The following is a 19,552-nucleotide window of genomic DNA, read 5'->3' on the forward strand; positions in this document are numbered from 1 at the left end:
ACAGCTGAACCTATCCATTTGCATTTTTCAAACAAAGGAAAGAAAGAGTTTCCAAGAAAATGTTCAATCAAAAGAACTTTTTACCATAAAAGTATAGCATACAGTAAATAAAATAAAACCCTATTACGATCCTTATAAAAATCAATAGAACCTAAAACATCACACTCCAGTTTATTATGAAAATCAACAGTAAATATACGAAATACTGTTAATAAGATTATAAATAGGGCACTTACAAACATTTACTCCTAATATACTGCAAGATCTCCAGTTTTCCAACTAACATTTTATATAGACAGTATATTCCCAGTCATAAATAAGCTTAAGCACAAACCTAAACTGAACTAATCTAATTTTAACAAGGTTCCTTCACATCAGCTGTCATAATTATACTGGTGTAATCGTTTTCCAGAATTAATATAGTATAATACAATTTTCTCCAGTACAATTTACAACAGTTTCACTACATTATAATGCAGTGTCATTTGTGGAAAAGGGGTGTAGGAGCTCTAAGACTCAGCTAATTATTAAAACACATACTAAAATACTCAATTTATTAACACGTAAATCGTGTTTTTGGTTTTGCTACATTTGCGAGAAATTTGTTTCTGGTTAAACGGTGTCTGAATAAATTACGTTCACTTTGAAGCTTCCCGTTAGAGACGTACAAAAATTTATTGAGGTTATGTTTTAATGCTTCGTAAATCATTAAACAATACTGTTTCAATTGTTATAATGCACGTACATTACAACTTCCTAATTTCAGGGTTGTTTCTCATTATTTTATAGATTAATGTGTACTTACGTAGAAAGCAAATCGTGATGTAAGCTGCTACCTCCGTCACATTTTCAATAAAACGCGCCATGCACATCCTCCTACGACAGTGTGAAATTAAAAGGCACAGACAATAAAATAAATTTAATGTCTGCGTAATGTCCCAAAGAACACATACAAATCCTCTTCATCTGTGATCTCACAAATTTCGTGCTGACTCTATTGGCTAGGGTTTCTGCTATCATGCCTTTTGTTTTTCACTAACATATTTGATCCCTTAAACTTCTGAAAGTATGTAATCCACACTTCAAAGATCAATTCTTATCATTACATTTCATGGTTATAATGAAACCAAGTTATATAAGATAAAAAATTAAATTAAAATGTCACACAAATAATAGCATTAACATGAATGGGATTGTAACGTGTGGAGATATTTCAGTTTTACAATCATTACAGATGATAGTTTTCACTTTCCTTTATGATCAATAATTACAAGTAACATGTCATGTGCAAAACGAATAATACTGAAAATTATGAAGAAGACAATGCAACTATGAAAGTCTTTAATATGAAAATGTATTCCAAATCAGAATGTTCAGATTCTCATAGTGGTGAAGAAGTCAACCTTGTTCAACTGGGTTCTGATGCCATAGTCTTGTACATTGTTACCAAAGTTTCTGAAGAATGTATCACCTCTTACACATTCTCAACCACTTTTACAAGACCACACAACAACCCATTAGACCACAATCAACACATATCACACTGTTAGAAGAAAACAATACTTTCTATGCTACAAAAATAATTACTGTACTATATGTAATTATTCCATAACACAAATTTTACAGTCAAATGTCTGATATTTAGCAGAGCTCTTCTGTATCACATAATAATAATAAATAAAAAAATCTATGGCTTATCCATTTAGAAAATACTTCTCTTACAGGCGTTTACTTACAATGCTGCTGCTCATAAAGAACACGTTGCTACAAAACACATTATACCGATTTTGTAGAACATACAAATAGCTGTGCTCAGAAATTAACAAATTTGTTTTTATTGTATCAATTGTGGTTTTCCATACTGTGATGCCATTTAGTTTTGTAGGAGTTTGCCAATGTTTCAAAGGAGACCACGTGGCATCACAGCACAGAAGACCATAATTAACATCTTCACCCTGTTAGAACCTTGAACTATTAAAAATAAAAATTCAGAGAAAAATACATTTAACTGTACAAAACTGGTGACCCTAGTCATTTTTTGGTGCTCCAGTTTGTATGAAGGATAATGTTTCTGCAATAAACTGTTTTGGTAACTTATGTATGGTGTACCCATTCTGTATATGACAAAATGTACCATCTTGACAGGTTGACAAGATAAACAGGCCTGTTTTAAAATAAAATTTTAACTGCAACTGCAGTGTTCCTACTCTGCATTATCCTACCACATGTTTAAACAAATACTGTACTGGCAAAAGCAGGTATTTTCTAAATTTTGGATAAGCCATAGTGATGGAGCTTCTTTCTCAAAAATTCATATCCATAGGCATGGTTATGAAAATGCTAAATCTTAAACACAAAGTGCTACTCAAATTTTAGTACAGCACAATATTCATGATGATAATAACAATAACAAAATTTTAAGCAATGTGTATGTTTCTTTTAATCTGAATATCCTCTGAAAAGTGAGGTTAAAGCTTAATTATGCTTTAAAATTCATTCAATGTTTACTCAAATTAACTTACTCCACCAAACTTTTTAATTTTTAATATGAACTCCAAACAATGATAATCCTAAATGCGGTTATGAAATGTGGTAAAAAAAATCATGTCATATGCACAGTCTTCAAGACACTTCTCTTCCAACATAAATGAATAATCAAACTAGATCAAGAAATGGACCATTTCTCCACCTGACAATTTACTATAACAGTTGCATCATCAGAAAATAGTTGTATTATATCTTAAACCTACCTGAAGTTCTGCTCTGCAGCAACATAAAGCAGGGATACATTTTTTCAGATATATATTAAAAAAAAAACCGGTAGTGATAAAATCTTCTTGGGTAATCAGCCACATTAATTTGGAGCAGATATCCAACATCATCAGGAATAAATCCTACTTAATACCTGAGGTCTCTGAAACGTTGAACTTCTGTTACCAACTGACATTGCTGATTGCCAGAGGAAATTCTAGTCCTTTCACTCACTCTCAAAATCTTCAAGACTTAAGTGATATAATCTACAATTATACTATACGCAGTCTTAGCAACAGAAAGGTATCTGTAATATTTACAATAAACAAAAAATCCTTCTTACACAAAAAAATGAGACCTTGTTTTCCAAACGCACGCATAGGAAGTGCCAACTGAGTCAGAAAATCTCTTATGGTGTTATATGATCGTTTTTGATTAATTAAAATTAATTTTCTTACAACCTTCATGAAATTAATATAAATCATATTACGTACGTATCTGTAAATTGAACGAAAGTGAAAGAAAAATAGGTTACAGCAATTCTCATACTGCAGTCTTAATCACCACACATTACTCTCTCTCAATTACATAAGAAGTTTGCTACTGCAAATCTCATACACCATCTTACGGCGGAAATATGGCATATCCTCCTGGGTGAAAATTATATCGGCATTGCGACAAATGAACTCGGCGTACATGCACGAAAACATGCCGCAGTCACTACCATTCATTTGCTGTGGGATTTTCTGTAGAAATAAACAAGAAATCTGGTTATTTCAATTGAAATGCACAGTCAAAACCTGCCTAAAATAAACTCGGTTTAAATGAAAACATGCCTGTATCTGAAAATCTCTTAGATCCTGAGTAATATATGAAAACTAATATAAAATTTCATCCAATAAATAAAAACTGTTAATGCAGAAACTGTAAAGTAAAACAATCTATTAAGATGTATTTCCTGTGCGTTAAGTTTGCTTCTCACTGCATTTCCTTGAATTAATCTGAGAAACACTCCCGTCACAAACGTGAATAAACTGAAGATTATTTTAATTTAATACTGGAAAAAGTAAGGATGGATGGAATAAAATGAAATAAAAAATTAATGGGAAAGGGAAAGAAAACTTAAAATGTACATTGTTCAGTAACAACAAAATGTATGAAAAAAACCTTGTTAATTTTATAATGAATAATTAGAAACTTTGTATAATTTGAAGCATCTGCCCATCCCTATCAAAGATATGACTACATATTTCTTAAGAAGAATAATTTGTAATCAGATACTATAATTAAATTTTGCACTGAAAATAGGAAGTGAGTTTAAATGTTCAAATGCCTGACTGCAAAAGTTTAAAATTTAAAACATGTCATTTAAAATTAATAGTGTAGATTAAGAAGCTGCTAAAAACCCTGGTGGAAGAACGTACCAAATAGCGGTACATTATACAACACAGAATATATTCAATATGGAACAAGCTGTATCGTTTTATAATGCTTAAACAAAGTTGACACATACCACAGGCCAAAGAAAGAAATTAGAGGTGTACATTTCAAATGACAAACCTGAACATTCTCCGTCTTCCATCCAGAAGTATTAAATGGTGTCTTTTTCTTATCTAAACTTTCATCTTGAAGGTATTTCATCAAGCTCTGCAAAAATAATAATACATAAAATACAATAACCACAATTAATAGGTATATAATGTTTTAAATAAATAAAAAAACACACCTCTAGAAAGAAAAAAATCCCATCAATTAAGCCACAAATACCCCATCTAGTGCCAAGGTCAAGAAAGAGTAGGAGCTATACCTCCACTCCCCCCAAGCGCCAATAGGCGTGTAGCGGGACGCTTCGCTCTACTTTACAATGTAATAATATAGCCTTTCCAACTCAGCATAATTAATTTACAAGCTTAAACCATTTTTTAGTAACAAACTTGTATGCTAACCATCATCGTCATTCCCTATCCATCCACCTATCACGTCCTTTAGTTGATCGTGCCATCATCTATCAACGGTCATATAAACTATTCGATACACACCCAAGGGATGTGGCGTAAAGAATGTCTCTAGAACTTCTGCATATGTTACAAAGTACACCATTCCAATGAAATTATGGTAAAAGATGATGAATATGAACATTTCACCCTCACCGTTCTTAAGTGAGGAAGAATAATAATATTTTATCTACCTGTAAACACTTGTAGTTCGAAGATCCCATACTGTCATAGTACTTAATAGTCTTGTTGCGAAAATCAACGGCAGCCAAACACCAGTGAACTCCAAGATGAACTGGCACAATAACGAGGTTATATGAAAATATGTCAACCTGAAATAAAATTAATCACATATTTATTACGACAGGTGACCTCCAGATGTGGAGAATAGCCATGAAAATTCTGAATACGCAGTCAAGTTCAGCATTTCTGGAGGCAACCGTCCACTTCTGAGACTGGGCACGTACCTGGCCAAAAACAATTCATAAACAAGTTATTTAATAACGTTAACAGTACCTTTCGTGTCCATCTCTTTAACGCGGTATGTCCTCCAGATAACAGTCTTGGATAAAAGAATGTATTGAAAGCGTAAACTGACGGGTAATTCTCAAGCTTTCCACGCTCCTTTAAAAGCTCCATGTAAAAATTTATCACCTGCAACAAATAACGTTATAATTTTATATTTCCTACAAATGCACTCTTTGTAAAACTGACTGAAAAGATACCAGACGTTAATCGCTACAGTTTGAGAACTGTCATCTGGTTACAGAAATGAGCAAAGGAGACAGTTACGTTTGATCCACGTACAGTACCTGAATGACAGCAAAAGAAATTCGATGTTTATAACCATACGCGTCATAATAAACCTTACTGTAAGACGTTTCACTGAATTTCCATACAGAAATCTGCTAACTTACCTCATCATTCAACCAATTGAGACCAGCTAAAGTCTGCATATCACGTCGCTTTATAGGTAAACCAAACGCCTCAACAAGAACTTCATTAGGTGGTTTGGGAATCAGTGCATCATCAACAACAGCCTGTACGAAGACGACAGAACAAGGGAAATAAAAACAGCAAACAAAGCCACAAAATTTTAGTTTTCATTTAACACTTCGCAAGACGCATACATACTAGTAGTTCTAACGCACCTGCATATTTGGGGTCAGCTCAGGAAGTACGAGTTTTTCCTCCTCAAAAATCACATCGTCGTCAATTATGGCATCAGTTATTTTTAAGTATTTTGCCATCCGTTCTAGTGACTCCACTTGCAACTTCTTTTCACGTTCATGAAAATGTGTAGCCTTCACTTTCTCTTCTTCTTCCTGCCTTTTTCTTGCTTCATGCTTCTTTTTGTATTTCTCATCGCTATATGAGATGCAAGAATACAAGATTATAAGTAACCCAAATAAATGTTACCTCCTTATTGTGTCTGAATGACCCAATAGAATATAAAACCTTACACGACGACAAAAGGTATTAAAACTTAAAGGGGTGAAGGGATGTCTTTTCACAGGAAATTACTAAACTATTTTCAACCGTAAATTTAGAAAGATGTTGGTCACTTTGACAGAAACATTCTCTCACGTAGAAAATAAAAATTGCAGTAGCATCTTTCCAAACCAAGATCTTCACTGCAGCCTTCGAACAACGAGCAACAGTAAATAAAATTTACGTTGCGCTCAAGATGCGTATGTTGTAATGGGGATTTTGGCCTGTTGCTTCAGTTCTCTGAGGAATTGTAGACACCAGTAATTTCAATCAAAGCACGAGTTCGTTTACTAATTTAAAGTACGCCCCTCCCCCTGGACAAACATTAAAAAAGTGAAGTTCACTTACAGAGTACTCAGAAAATCTTCAGTACAAAAGTAGTTTGATTTTAATGCATCTGCCAGCGAATTTGATCTCTTGAAGCAAAATTCTCTATGAGTTTCATCTTCATCTTGTTTGGAAGCTGCAAATGAAAAGCCACATATAAAAACAAGTCTTTCTCAACTACGCAGATCACGTAATGTCAAGTAACGTTCTGTTAACAGAACTGCATTATTGAGGCTGTGGCGATGGAGGCAAAAAGTACCTCGAAACACTGGTAAACTTCTATCAGACTACACGGCGCTACAACCCAGAAGAGAGCCAAATTCATCAGAAACTTACTTGCAGTGTACGGCTCTGCTTCTCTGTCCCTACGAACTCGTATGTGTTTTCCAGGCAGAGGCCAGCATTGCTGTGGTTTTGTAAGGTCGATCACTATAGGGAGTTGTTTGCTTAGTTTTTCCCTGGCATGTCCAGCAAAGTCAGAATGCTGTGAACTTTGACCCCTGGTCTTAACTTCGCTGACGCTAGAACACAGGTATAACTTCTGTCAATCAAAGGGTACACCAGTGGTCCCCAACATTTTTGTGCCTATGGGCACATTTGAGAGTTTATGAGATTGTGGCGGGGACCAACCAATTAACAAAGCCAAATTTTATTTTCTCCGGACAAATAAGATATGGACACCAAATAATACGCAAAACAACACGGCGTTTAATGATACAAGAAACCACGCAATCAAAAATATGTACTTTTATAAGTACAATTATTATTACTCAATTACTCATTTCATCGCCCAGTTTTTCAAATTTGGGAGTGTATGATGATGTTGCTGCTCGCAAACAATCGTCAAGATGGGCGTCAATAAGTAGAGATCTGTGCTTTGATTTTATAATGTTCACGGTTGAACGGCCTTCATTATTCAGTATAACCTCTTTCCGTATCTACGCGGGCACCCAAAAAAAGCCTTGGCGCCTGCGGGCACCACTGGGGTAAACCATACTGACCTATAGTGACACAGTGTAACCTTGACATAAGAATTTATAACATTTGGAAACATGTTAGTTCTGAGAGATACTTGCATATCTAAAAATGGCTGAAATACACATTCCTCGGGTGTCTTCTGATTTCTAATTACGCATTCTCATTGCTGTTTCCATCATACATTAATTTTACAAATCGATTTTAGACAGGTTTATACTTTAACATATCAGGATCAAGATTCAAGTCTGATCTTGGAGCTTGAAAGCTTTGGAAGGTTTAAACGTGAAGTAAAAACTAGTTAGCTTGTACACCTATAACAAACATTAATTTTTTTTTTTAAAAAAAAAGGAATACATACCACGGATTCCAGATTGCTCTGTGATGCCTACTTTGTGCCTGAAGGGGGACATTAGTAAACCTCTGTAGCAGTTCTGAATACTGCACCTTCTCTTCGAGTCGGAAACTCTGCAAGAAAAAAATTAAACAAATTAAAAACTTCTTGTTTAATTGCTGTAATGTTAGATTTGAACTACGTCTAGAACTGAGGATTCGAATGCTGAGATGTTACATGTTTCCTACATTTCTCTATGGATGCGAGAGCTGGACTCCTGATTCTCCCATGGAGAAAAGAATCGAGGCATTCGAAATGTATTTATATCGACGTATACTACGAATACCCTGGGTGCAAAAAGTCTCAAACATCGAAGTTCCCAACCGCATGAATAAGCAAAAGGAACTACTGCTTGCCATTAAGGAAAGAATGGTCCGGTATTTGGGCCATATCATGAGAGGAGTACGCTATGAGATCTTAAGACTGATCACTGAGCGCAAAATCCAAGGAAAAAGATCCATCGGTAGACCCCCAAAACTCCTGGATGAAAGACCTAAGAAAATAGTTCAGATGCACCACAATACAGACATTTTTCGAGCGGCAGTCTTGAGGACAATGTTCGCCATGTGGATCGCCAACCTTCGTTCGGAGATGGCGCAATAATAATAATAAGAATGTTAGTAAAAATGAACTCGTTAGAAACATTTACCTCACTGAGAGCAAGTTTCAGTCTCCCCTTTTCTGTGTGACTGGATCTCGAGGACGCGCAGCTGTGGCTCCCGTTGCTATCCTGACTGAATTTAGAATGTGAAGACTTAGGGTGCGGCAGAACTTGACTCCTCTTCGAACTGCAGGAATTGGCTGAATCCATAGCAAAGTGCCTCACTAAAGGTGGGAATTTTGCAGATGGTGTTTGGAAAATAGACACTGAAAAAGAAAATTTATGAAAAATGACTTTGCAAAGCAAAGTTTACACAGTTTATGACTGGCGCCTGATACGTACACGCTTGTGATACACGGCCATCAGTCATGCCAACATTTAATAAGCGATGCTTATTTTTTGTGTGTATAAAAATTATCATTAGTTTTTCTTTTTTCCAGAACCGTAACACGAGGAAAACCTTTTGTGTCCAAATTTGGAATCAGCATATCAAAATTAATTCAATAAGTAACATTTCTTTCATTTTACTTAACTTTGTCAGTCTGTTAAATTTAATGAAGATACGCGGTTTAAGAAATATGCAATTCCATTATTTGTGTAAAGCTTATTTAAATAAATAATGGGATTCAGTAACTCGACTATAAACCTGCTTGAATTGTGTCTCATTCATATAATGTACCGAGATCCACAACTGCCAAAGACACATTAGAAACTGAACTTGGTAAACATATTTTAGCGAGCTGATTACTTTTTATGCTGTGTTCAATTATTTAAATCTGAAATAAATAATCAAGCAAAATTAACTTTATAATATAGCACAATCACCATAAAACTGTAAAGAAATTAAATATCAACCTGAAAAGGGGTTAAAAAATACTCACTAGTATTTCCGCTTTGTGAAATTTCATCTTTATGAGATCCCACCACTTTGATAACTTGAATGTCATCCTCATCAGGTTTGTCAACAGACTGAGAAGTTGCAGAATATGTTGTCCTCTTAACATCATTGCCTGCCTTGAACACGTTACGTTTCCGCAAAGTGTTGGCATCTTGCCACACTCCCAGGACATCTACATCCTGATTAAGCAATGAAAATTAATAATCAAATTTCATTAATACAAAACTGACATATGTAATGTATTAATTCATAAGAAGTTAAGCATATTCTATACCACTATCTATAAGCCGAGAAGTTCAATTTATTCTTTAAAAATTCAATTAAGTAAATTTCTTGACGTGCTTGAACATACAGCTATAATGCAAATCCAAGAAGACGTGAACATAATTTTTTAGATTAATTAAATCTGTAACTGTATAGTAAAACTGTGAAAGAGATCCGAGTTAAAACACACCTCATCATCTGACACTTGAATATTTTCCTTTAGGTCATCAAACCATGAACATCCTGGCTGCGGACCGTCTACCTGAACGCATGGCTGCGACATATCCTGCAAAAATTTACTACTTATTATCTACACGCACATAAATCACTGCTCGAACTACTGTTTGAGCTAGTATTAATTCCAACATGACAGCGCAAGTCAAATATCCCAAAGTAATGTCTAATATTTCCGCACGTACCAGCAACATTTCTAGCACACGTGTACACTTTCTATCCGTACATTACCCCTCATTAGCGATTTAAACAGTCATCCCCGCTCCACCCTACTAAAGTATTAATAAACATTAAAATACATAGATTACAGACTTATCTAATTATTAACCTACAATTCCTACTGGTATTTAAATATTACTGGAATTTAAAGGAAACTACAGACTGAAAGTTCTTTCCAAAACTTCTTGTTTATTACGATGTTGGAAAGTCTGGCAGAAATTTGCATGGATAATTCTATTATCTCACCACATGTCTCTGCTGCTGTCGACAACTAATTACAGGTCTCTTCTTAGGCATCCTCCAATTAGGAGATGGACGCAAAAATTCTGGAAGAAATAGGCATTTTACGAAAAAGACATAAAATATACGCGTGAGTGTCATGAACATACTCACCAGTGCCTCATGTACATATATAATTGATCCCAGAACTTGATGTATTTTTGGGGGAGGGGGGGGCGAGTAACTGACTTACGAGAGATCAGAATACTAATAATTACATTCAAAAAATTAAATGAGTTTCCATCTGTTGTCCAACTGAAATATTCATTATTGTAGGTGTATTTTGCCTTGTATTGGATTAAAAGTTATATTCAAATTTGATTGCAAAATTTAGTCACAATTAAAAATGTATTTACTACACTTAATAAATCAAAGCAGCTATAATAATGAAATAACTTCAGTGAAGTACAGAAACACTTAAAGTTTTCCACTACAAATGAAGGTTCACCTTTTGACCATTACTGTACTGTCGTAGTCCTAAATATAATATGGCATCACAAGAAAAACAATACAGCATTCATTAGAAACTTCACGAGTTAATTTAACATAAATATTTATTCTATCAAAATATATACTGTATAAAATGAAATATCCCTTTTCACCTATAACATGTAAATCTAACCTTCAAAAAATGCTACACTTACGATCAGATGTAAAAAATTTCTGCTTTTCAGCCGTTTCAATTCTTCTCTGTTTAGGACTTCGTTCAGTCAACTCATCATCTTCAGTATCATCTATTGATCTGAAACAGATGATACACAAGAAACACTAACAAACTGCAAAAATTAAAGCTGTCCCATTACATGCCATGTAAGCACTTGGGAAGAGAGGAGGTATAGCTCCTACTCATTCCTACCCTTGGTGGTAGATAGGGGTGAGTGGTCAGCGTTAAACCATGGCCGTGCTTTACCCCTGGGGAAATGACCCTGGTACCCATTAGGCAGGAGGCTTACAAGATATTAATAACCGTACCGAAATGAAATTCCAAAGGTGTTCTCTATGCCATAGATCCTTCATAGCCCAAACCAAGACTGTAGTCGCAACAGAAATACAATAATGAATACCAACACAGTTGTTACAGCCATCAACAGATATCTTGCAGCAATATTATATTACACCAGCCAAAATAATTATTTAAATGTGGATTAAATACTGTGCTATATGAACAGTTCATGGTGTGTGCGTTGAAAAGCGTGTATACATACCTCCGCGGCATATCGCGATTCCAAAACGTGATGGCATTTCGAAGTAAAATTCTTTCATACATGATAAATAATGAGTATATAAAGTACTAGTATAAGTAACTTCTACTACATTTATCTATTCAACAGCCATTCACTTCATGAGTGGAAACAAAGTCAATACCGCCCGCCCTTTTCACAACTTGTAAATGAAACACTCGAATATTCAATCGATAACTAATCGAATTAAATTAATAGAAATTAACGAGTCTACTATTACAGAAATATTAATAACCAAAGACGGAGAGTAGACAATACTGTCTTAGACAGCAGAATAACGCTTTTTTTCTTTCTGTTGTACATAAGAAAAATACAAATAGTGAGTCAAATTGTGAAGCCAACTTATCTGATGCTCTGGTTATGAATGCCATTTACTGTTGTATTTATCAAAATCGCTTCAGAGTATAAAGAGGCGAAACAAACTTCGGAATATAAAAAATGTGTTACCTTTTTATCCCAGTTTTAAAACCAAAACGGGCCAAAAAGTAATTTAAAAATCTGTCCAGCATATTTTCCATTTAATTTCATCACAAAAAAATTCAAGTGTTCCTAAAATTCACAATCCATAATCATGATATAAGTATACTCGAATAGGCAGCATAGACACTCATAAAAATAACAAAACTCTTGTCCAAACTCAATGGAAACACAAATCGGAATACACCACAAAACACCACTACATAATACTGTGAACGACAGCAGTCATGACCAACAGCAACACATAAACACTATATCATTTGTGCTAGGTAGTAGTATCTATGGTAACTACGGTAACACCACAGAAAGCTCGAGATATCTGTGGATTGGAATTGGTTCCTTCTGCTGAAGTACTGATTTTTCAAGTTTACTACAGATAGAAATATGGCAGGTTTTATATAACTTTCCTTATGTCATACATGAAAAATTGGATGCCAGTTTCTGTTATATGCCTCACGTTTGCTGAAATCACACCATCCACCTCCAGGCACCAAAAAATATTTCATTCAGATAAATTTTAACATTACCCATCTTATACACAAAATACATAGTTACAGGGAAAAAAAATGTAAGTAACAGTCAAGAATGAAGAGAACATGTACCATGAATGAATATCTCTCTAAAATTGCATTAAAATATTGATCCAACAGACTAAATCTGAGTAAGGTGTGAGGTTCTCACAGTGATGAGTATGAAAATGGCAGATTTATCAATGAAGCTGGAACAGTCCTGCTTTCTGCATGAAGTGTTGAAGAAGGTATCTAATTACTGAAAAATCCTCCAGTAATATAATCTGGAAGTTCAGCATCCTAATACCAAAGCCTATTATTGGACACATCACCTTGTATACTCAAAACCACTACTCTAAGATCGGTCTTAATGTTAAATCCCCCTTCTTCTTTCAGTTTGTTATATATGACAGCTCCTCAAGAGGGTATTGCACCAAAATAAATAGCACATTTCAATGTCTATGCCATTTGAGTTACATGTCAAGCCCATAATAATCTCCAAGGTTTCACTACAATACGGATATTAGGTGATTTATACAACCTTAGTAATTAAATATGTAGGATAAAGTAATTCAGTAAATTAGGCCATTTAAAAATTGAAAGTATATTGTAATCTAGACACAAATATACATTCAAAAAGTTTCTTTGATTTCTGATTGGGGCATTCCTGGTTTGTGGTTTTAGTGAAATAATTACACAAATTTTCAGTCAACACAACTTGTTTGTTTTAATGTGTTGAAATAGAAATTTTAATGTGCCAGACATTCTTATTAATTTTGAGTTGGTTTAACTGTCTTCCCATTTAACTTCATAGCATCACATTTACAAACTAATTATTTGTCTTTATTGTCAATGTCATTATCATGTACATTATAAATCAAAGAAATTTAAATCATTACAAATTTTAACTTCAACTGTTGGTAACACAATAAATGTGATCACTTCACATCTGCACTTGTATTTATCATTATTAATCAGAAGCAATGTGACCCAGTGGGGAATACTGTCGGCTGAAGTATGCAGTCTGTGCTACCGACAACACTGTTAAGTAAACCACAAATAAATTAGATTAAATTAAATAATGTAAAAACATGACCTTTGAACCTTTACAAATGGTGCCATTTATATCACAGCTGTCTGGGGTCACTGATTTTTCTGCATGTGTCTGGCACTTGTCTGGCTGGGTGATGCAGCTATTGTGGGGATTCCCCAACATTGTTGCATAGAAGGTGTGCTCATCCAGCACACAGTCTGAATATGCTGACTGAAATGAAGCAATTTCAAATAAAATGTACGGAAGATGTTGTGCTTTGAAACCAAAAGATGAATACAGGAAACTGGTTCAACATGGAATAAAAAAATAATTTTCTTCTGTAAACAAACATAATAGAATTCAAAATAACTTTACATACTTTCCCAAGTTTACATCTTGCCACCCCAGTTTTGAGAAACACTGCTATAGACCAACATAAGCAGTCAACAGATATTTTCTTTAAAATATTTGAGCATACATTAGAGATTCTCCATTTTGTAACCCATATTATTCCATAACCATAGAGTTTTCTGTTAATGCGTTTAACTACTATTAGCACACGTTACCTCGTAGTTTGCATTAACATAACAATAACATAAACTTCACAGCCTCACCCTACAAAGTCTATATGTACAAACTAAAACAAAAAAATATTTGATGCAAAAAAAACTAAACAATAGTACATGCTGAAAGATTTAACATTTCATAAACCATAATTTACAATTCTCAATATACAACAACATAGCAAAATAGTGATAACATCATTCTTTATGATCTTTATAATAATAAATATATCCATTTATTCATGCATTGGGAACATCAAAGTTTAACATAACCTCTGCATGTAACCTGCATGTTTCTATATAGTATTTGTATAACATAGTGGGACAGCTTTTTACATATTGAATATACCACATACAAGCAAATATAAAATATGCAAAGAGTGATAGACATAACCTTATATTACATTTATACATCTGTCATGTAATCATTTATCACAGCAGATGCAGGCAACTGTTTTGTTTACTGTGATGCAATATTAAGACTCTCTGGGGGTATTCTGAGCTGTTGATAGCAGTATAAACAAAAGTAATAAGATTTTAAAGAAAAGAATACCCAACTTGCGGCATTGTTGACATGTTACTTGATTTTGTCTCCTTAAAATATCTCTGAATTTAATTTTCAAATTTGTTACAGCCTGTCTGTATATGTACATTACTATATCTGCTGTTAAAAAGAAAGCTATTTTGATTTACATCTGGTAATTTTTTAGTCATAAGAGTAGCTAGTGAGTCATCGAAGCATTCCAGTGGGGCAAGAAACAGACATGAGCACCGAATAATCAGTGCTAAATAAATGGACACAAATGTCTATTGAAAAAAATAATACTCTTCACTAAATTAAATTTTGTAAAGGTAATTTTAGTCCTTTTGCCATAGAAGACATCAACAGAAACTTATTTACTTTTGTTTTATAAAGTTAAAAAAAAAGCAACAGCAGGAATAAACTGATATTAAAATTAAATTCATAATTGACATATAGGGCATATACATTCAAAAGTAAATGTATGGTGTTCAATAATTATTACCCAAATTATTGTACAAAATAACTTGTAAACATATTGCACTTAAATGGGACTACTTTATGGCAGAACTGACAGCATCCAAAGTTTATACCTTTGAAAATAATCTCTAATTATTCTAAACAAAAATTAAATCTATGATACACTCATGGGAAAAATTTTGAATTATTTATGTTGTGTGTCACAGCTTAGACATGGTCCCGCTGGCCATGCAATGCGGCAATATACTGCTAAACAGTTAGTCCTGGAACTGAAGTCAAGACAGCAGCCCCATAATACAGAGTTGTTAACACTGTAAAAGTTAATACTGAACATGATGCAAGTTTCCAATTTGTGACTCAAACATTACATGTTCTTAGGTTGAAGACTAGTCTCATAACGCTAATGCTTCTGTCAATAACTTACAGCACACAAGTCAGATACAACTTTACGTACTATTATTTCTATTTTATATGACTTGAGGCTTTTGTAGTGACTAAATGCAATAACATTCTCTCGGGTGACAAGCCGCGTCTAAATGAGCAGCAGTCCAACGTTTCAGAGACACTCCCTGTCTCCGTCATCGGGAACAACATTGCCTGAGAGTATTTTATTGTGTTTAATAGTATTGTTATTTCAAGATACAAAATTTTGGCCTCAGAGGAATAAATTTTGAACATTTTTGTTCTTCTATATTTGAAAGAAGAAGAAAAAATGTAAAACATAATCTAGCTCATGTGAAACTAACCAGGTACAACTTAATTCTTCAGATGGTGGGGAGGGATGTAAAAAGTTAAGAGAGCAAGATTATTTCTTTTCCCTCACAGTTGAATCTCAGGCGGACGAGACAGAAAACTTATTGAATTAAATTCTCTTCACACAGAATGAAATACAATGCTAAACTGAGGAAAACCTTGTACCAAATTTAATACTAACATAATTTAGTGGGTCTACAGAAATTAAACATCAAATAAGATAAAATGTTAAGTTGATAAATGAAAATCTTTTCATCTCGCAATTGTGTATCATACATTTTTCCTATCTCTCTCTTCATGTCTGAAACATGTTTCTTCAAGAGTAATAATTCTTATTTTCATTCTTTTTTCCTGTCATGGAGCCCTGCAAATAAAGCGTTCAGTCGATCAAGTTATAAAATAAATGATAGAAAAATTGCCATGGATAACATGCTGCGTAAGTTGTTCCTCTGTGTCCCTATATTTGAACACACTGCATGTTTACTCAATGGTCATTAGGAGGTCATCTCCTTCGAGTTTCATATTGGGTTTGATGTCCAGCGACTTGACGATACCGGCGACAGGGGCTTGCACAACCATTTCCATCTTCATCGCCGAGAGCACTACCAACGCCGCACCCTTCTCTACTTTGTCTCCCACCGCCACACGAATGTCAATCACCGAACCCGGCATCGGAGCACCAACCTGACCCTTGACATTCTTATCAGCCTTCGGATGAATGTGCAGCTCCTGAATGGTACAGATGCAAATATTTTTTTATGAATGTGAGGTGAAAAAGTCTGCTCCTGCATTTTGAAATTCAGACCTCGTTTTGAACATACCTTAACAGCTTCCTTGTCCTTGATGAAAACTGATCGGAGCTGTCCATTCATCTCGAAGAATACTTCTCTCTCGCCATTTGGTGTTAAATCTTCTGCCATGGCCAACGTCTTAATTCCAAGGGTCTTTCCTCTCGCAATAGTGACCTGTGTGAGGTAAGGCGTTTGTTTTAAAATAATTATTATTACACAATAATTGGTAGGGATTAACAAGTTATTTAATCAGTTTCAGCTGCAGACAACATATAGCATCAAATTACAATCAAATTTATTATACATTTGGAACGAGGCAGCCATACCAGCATTCACCTGAAGATACAATGGAGAACCATGAGAAAAATTAGTTAAAAATTCCAGTAAACTGGCAGGGATTTGAGAGGTTACACCTCACACACAATTCTGGATCATAAACGCTACATCGACCATTTCAGTACACAACTGAACTGATCATAAGAACTAGTCGCATATAAAAGACTGTCGGATAACGGACGAAATAAAAACATTATCTTACTTCAAATTCTTCTCCAACTTTGGGTCCAGTGAGGAAAATTCGTGTATCTAACTTATCGACAGGTCCAAAGCTATCGTGGAATGTGAGATACTCGTCTGTTACTTGTGGATAGAGGGCTGCACTCATTACGTCCCGATCCGTTGAGTACGGGTGCTTTTCTTTGAGCTCTGCTTTGAGTTTGTCAAAGTCCAACAGCGGTAAACTCGCACCTGGTCGTCCCGACACCCGCGGCATGTCTTTTAGCACCTGAAAAATTAGAATTTGATCTTATAATTAGACACCTAATAAATGCAGTTTCCTTTTTTGTAACCTCAGTATAAAATAGATTTTAATTCACATAAAACTACAACTTTCATATCTTAGACTAAGAGAGGAAAGCTTTTATAAGAAGAAAGCTGCTGGTACTGAAGATATGATGAAAGGGCAGGGCGATTTTTCTGACAAGAAATAAATGTTTAATATTTTTAAGCAACCTGTAATTTCACATGTAGTCCTCCAAATTAGTTGAAAATTAATTGTATAACTTATTTTCAGTGACAAATTTTAAACTTACTGCTTTATAATATAAAGTGTCGCATGCTATACCCCTGTGTACTACCAGAAAAAAGAATCTTGTAGTTACAATGATGCTGGATTTATAAAGACTATCATATACAATAAATAATAATAATCCGTGGCGTAACAGCCCTCTGAGAGCCAAAGCCAACTAGCTGGCTACCGGCCTCACGTTCACATGCCTAAGCAGAGGAGAACGATCATCCAACCCGATACAGGGTGACGTGTAGTCAGCACGACGAACCCCCAGCCATTGCTAGCTTTCCTGACCAGATTACGCTACTCTTTGTAGCTCCCCAATTTCCTCACAATGCTGGGTTGGCACCGGTCCCATACACCGGTCGAAAGCTCATGAGAAAATCTCTTCTCTCCCGAGACTCGAACCAGCGCGCATTCTGTATCGCCGGTCCGAAGCATGATGCCTCAAAATCACACAATAAAAATAATGTGAAGCACTTACCTTTGACCTGAACGGTTCAGGAAAACCCTGGTAAGGCTCACCTATGGAACCTTGGAGAAACTCAACGACTGACTTGGGGAAACTCAGTTCTTCGGCATCGCTTAGGACATCATCCGCGCTCAACTTATTTTGCACCATAAATTGTGCCAGATCACCCACTACCTTTGATGATGGAGTCACCTGGAAAACGGAGATACTAATCACATATTTCACAACTTAACAAGGTACACTGATACCTAGTATCCTCTAAGCACTTCTACAAACTTCATCATCACAGAGTTTAGCCAGTGGTATCACTGAATAACACGTTATGTGCACATGTAGAATGATCATGGCTAAAACACTGATCATAAAGCCCAAAGTCCTTTATATGATTTTAATATTTGAAAATTATTACTGCCAATGACTGATTCGTTGGATATTTGACGTGGTTTCGATTGCATAGATTATACAGCAATGAATGAGATTGGAAATGATCACGAATGATGACAAGGTAAGGACTTGTAAGGAGGCTGTCATGGAATATCTGAAGATGCTACTCTGGAATTTCGCTGGCAAGAACAAAGACAATTTCCGCTGTCAAATTACTTCAGTTTTTGAGCTTACCTTTATTATATCACCGAGAAGAATATTAGCTTCCCTGTAAGCTTTCTTAACATCTTCAAAGAACTCTTCAAGACCAAGGGAATAAGCTTGGAACTGAAGATTCGTGTACTGTCCTCCAGGGATCTCACTCAAGTACACATCAGCATTACCAGACTTCATTGTGGTTGTGCACTCGAATGGTGCATAAAGAGTGCGAGTCTGCTCCCAGTAAGCAGAGTACTCACTTACGTTGTTCAAATTCAAGCCTGTAATGAACATCGGAACACATCTTTGCTGTTTCACTTCGAAAGTAACAAAGAAACCATGCGCACGTGAGCTTGACATTGTGTATCAGCAGTACATAAAATTATAGTGAAAAGATCAGAAAAAAATGTCAAGATGATGACATTGCTTTGCATTTTTCTCTTCATTTACACAGAAAAACAGCGAAAATTATTATCTTGACCAGACTGCCTAATACCCGTGTATTATTATTTTAATTACGTAATGATGGGGTGAGGTTATGTTTCTGTGGAACTGTGCCATTAATTGGGCCACTGCCCATCCCCCAGATGGCCGTAAGTGTATATCAGGCATTTGATAATTGATCTGTAATGATC

General features: G+C 35.1%; 2 protein-coding genes across 7 annotated transcripts in view; both read right to left on the bottom strand.

Moving 5' to 3' along the window:
• Positions 1-1,238: 1,238 nt before the first annotated feature.
• Positions 1,239-12,404, bottom strand: LOC110826608 (uncharacterized). Of its 3 annotated transcripts, none has more exons than XM_022057403.2 (15): positions 12,116-12,404; positions 11,072-11,169; positions 10,395-10,474; positions 9,886-9,981; positions 9,415-9,610; positions 8,582-8,799; positions 7,900-8,006; positions 6,900-7,084; positions 6,585-6,699; positions 5,897-6,113; positions 5,663-5,785; positions 5,262-5,399; positions 4,940-5,077; positions 4,312-4,398; positions 1,239-3,497 (listed from the first exon to the last, which is right to left on the bottom strand). In XM_022057403.2, exons 1-15 carry the CDS (start codon positions 12,184-12,186, stop codon positions 3,336-3,338), a joined length of 2,031 nt encoding a protein of 676 aa, XP_021913095.1. In that variant the 5' UTR covers positions 12,187-12,404; the 3' UTR covers positions 1,239-3,335. The 3 variants fall into 3 exon arrangements, with proteins under 3 accessions (XP_021913095.1, XP_021913096.1, XP_021913097.1); XM_022057404.2 differs by lacking the exon at positions 12,116-12,404 and adding an exon at positions 11,633-11,882; XM_022057405.2 differs by lacking the exon at positions 10,395-10,474 and having other exon boundaries at positions 12,116-12,402.
• An 838-nt stretch (positions 12,405-13,242) lies between these two features.
• PCB (Pyruvate carboxylase) overlaps positions 13,243-19,552 on the bottom strand; it is a 34,499-nt gene continuing 28,189 nt past the window's right edge. For all 4 annotated transcript variants that reach the window (XM_022057562.2, XM_022057564.2, XM_022057565.2 and 1 more), the window contains 5 exons: positions 18,954-19,198; positions 18,348-18,527; positions 17,333-17,578; positions 16,825-16,968; positions 13,243-16,732 (listed from right to left, as the gene is read on the bottom strand). In XM_022057562.2, coding sequence (XP_021913254.2) covers positions 16,484-16,732; positions 16,825-16,968; positions 17,333-17,578; positions 18,348-18,527; positions 18,954-19,198 — 1,064 coding nt within the window. In that variant the 3' untranslated portion in view covers positions 13,243-16,483. The remainder of the gene's footprint in view (positions 16,733-16,824; positions 16,969-17,332; positions 17,579-18,347; positions 18,528-18,953; positions 19,199-19,552) is intronic.

This window comes from Zootermopsis nevadensis, unplaced genomic scaffold (genome assembly GCF_977971745.1).
Source record: "Zootermopsis nevadensis isolate Lab colony 2312 unplaced genomic scaffold, Znev_1.0 Znev_ptg000028l, whole genome shotgun sequence".
Lineage (NCBI taxonomy): Eukaryota > Metazoa > Arthropoda > Insecta > Blattodea > Termopsidae > Zootermopsis > Zootermopsis nevadensis.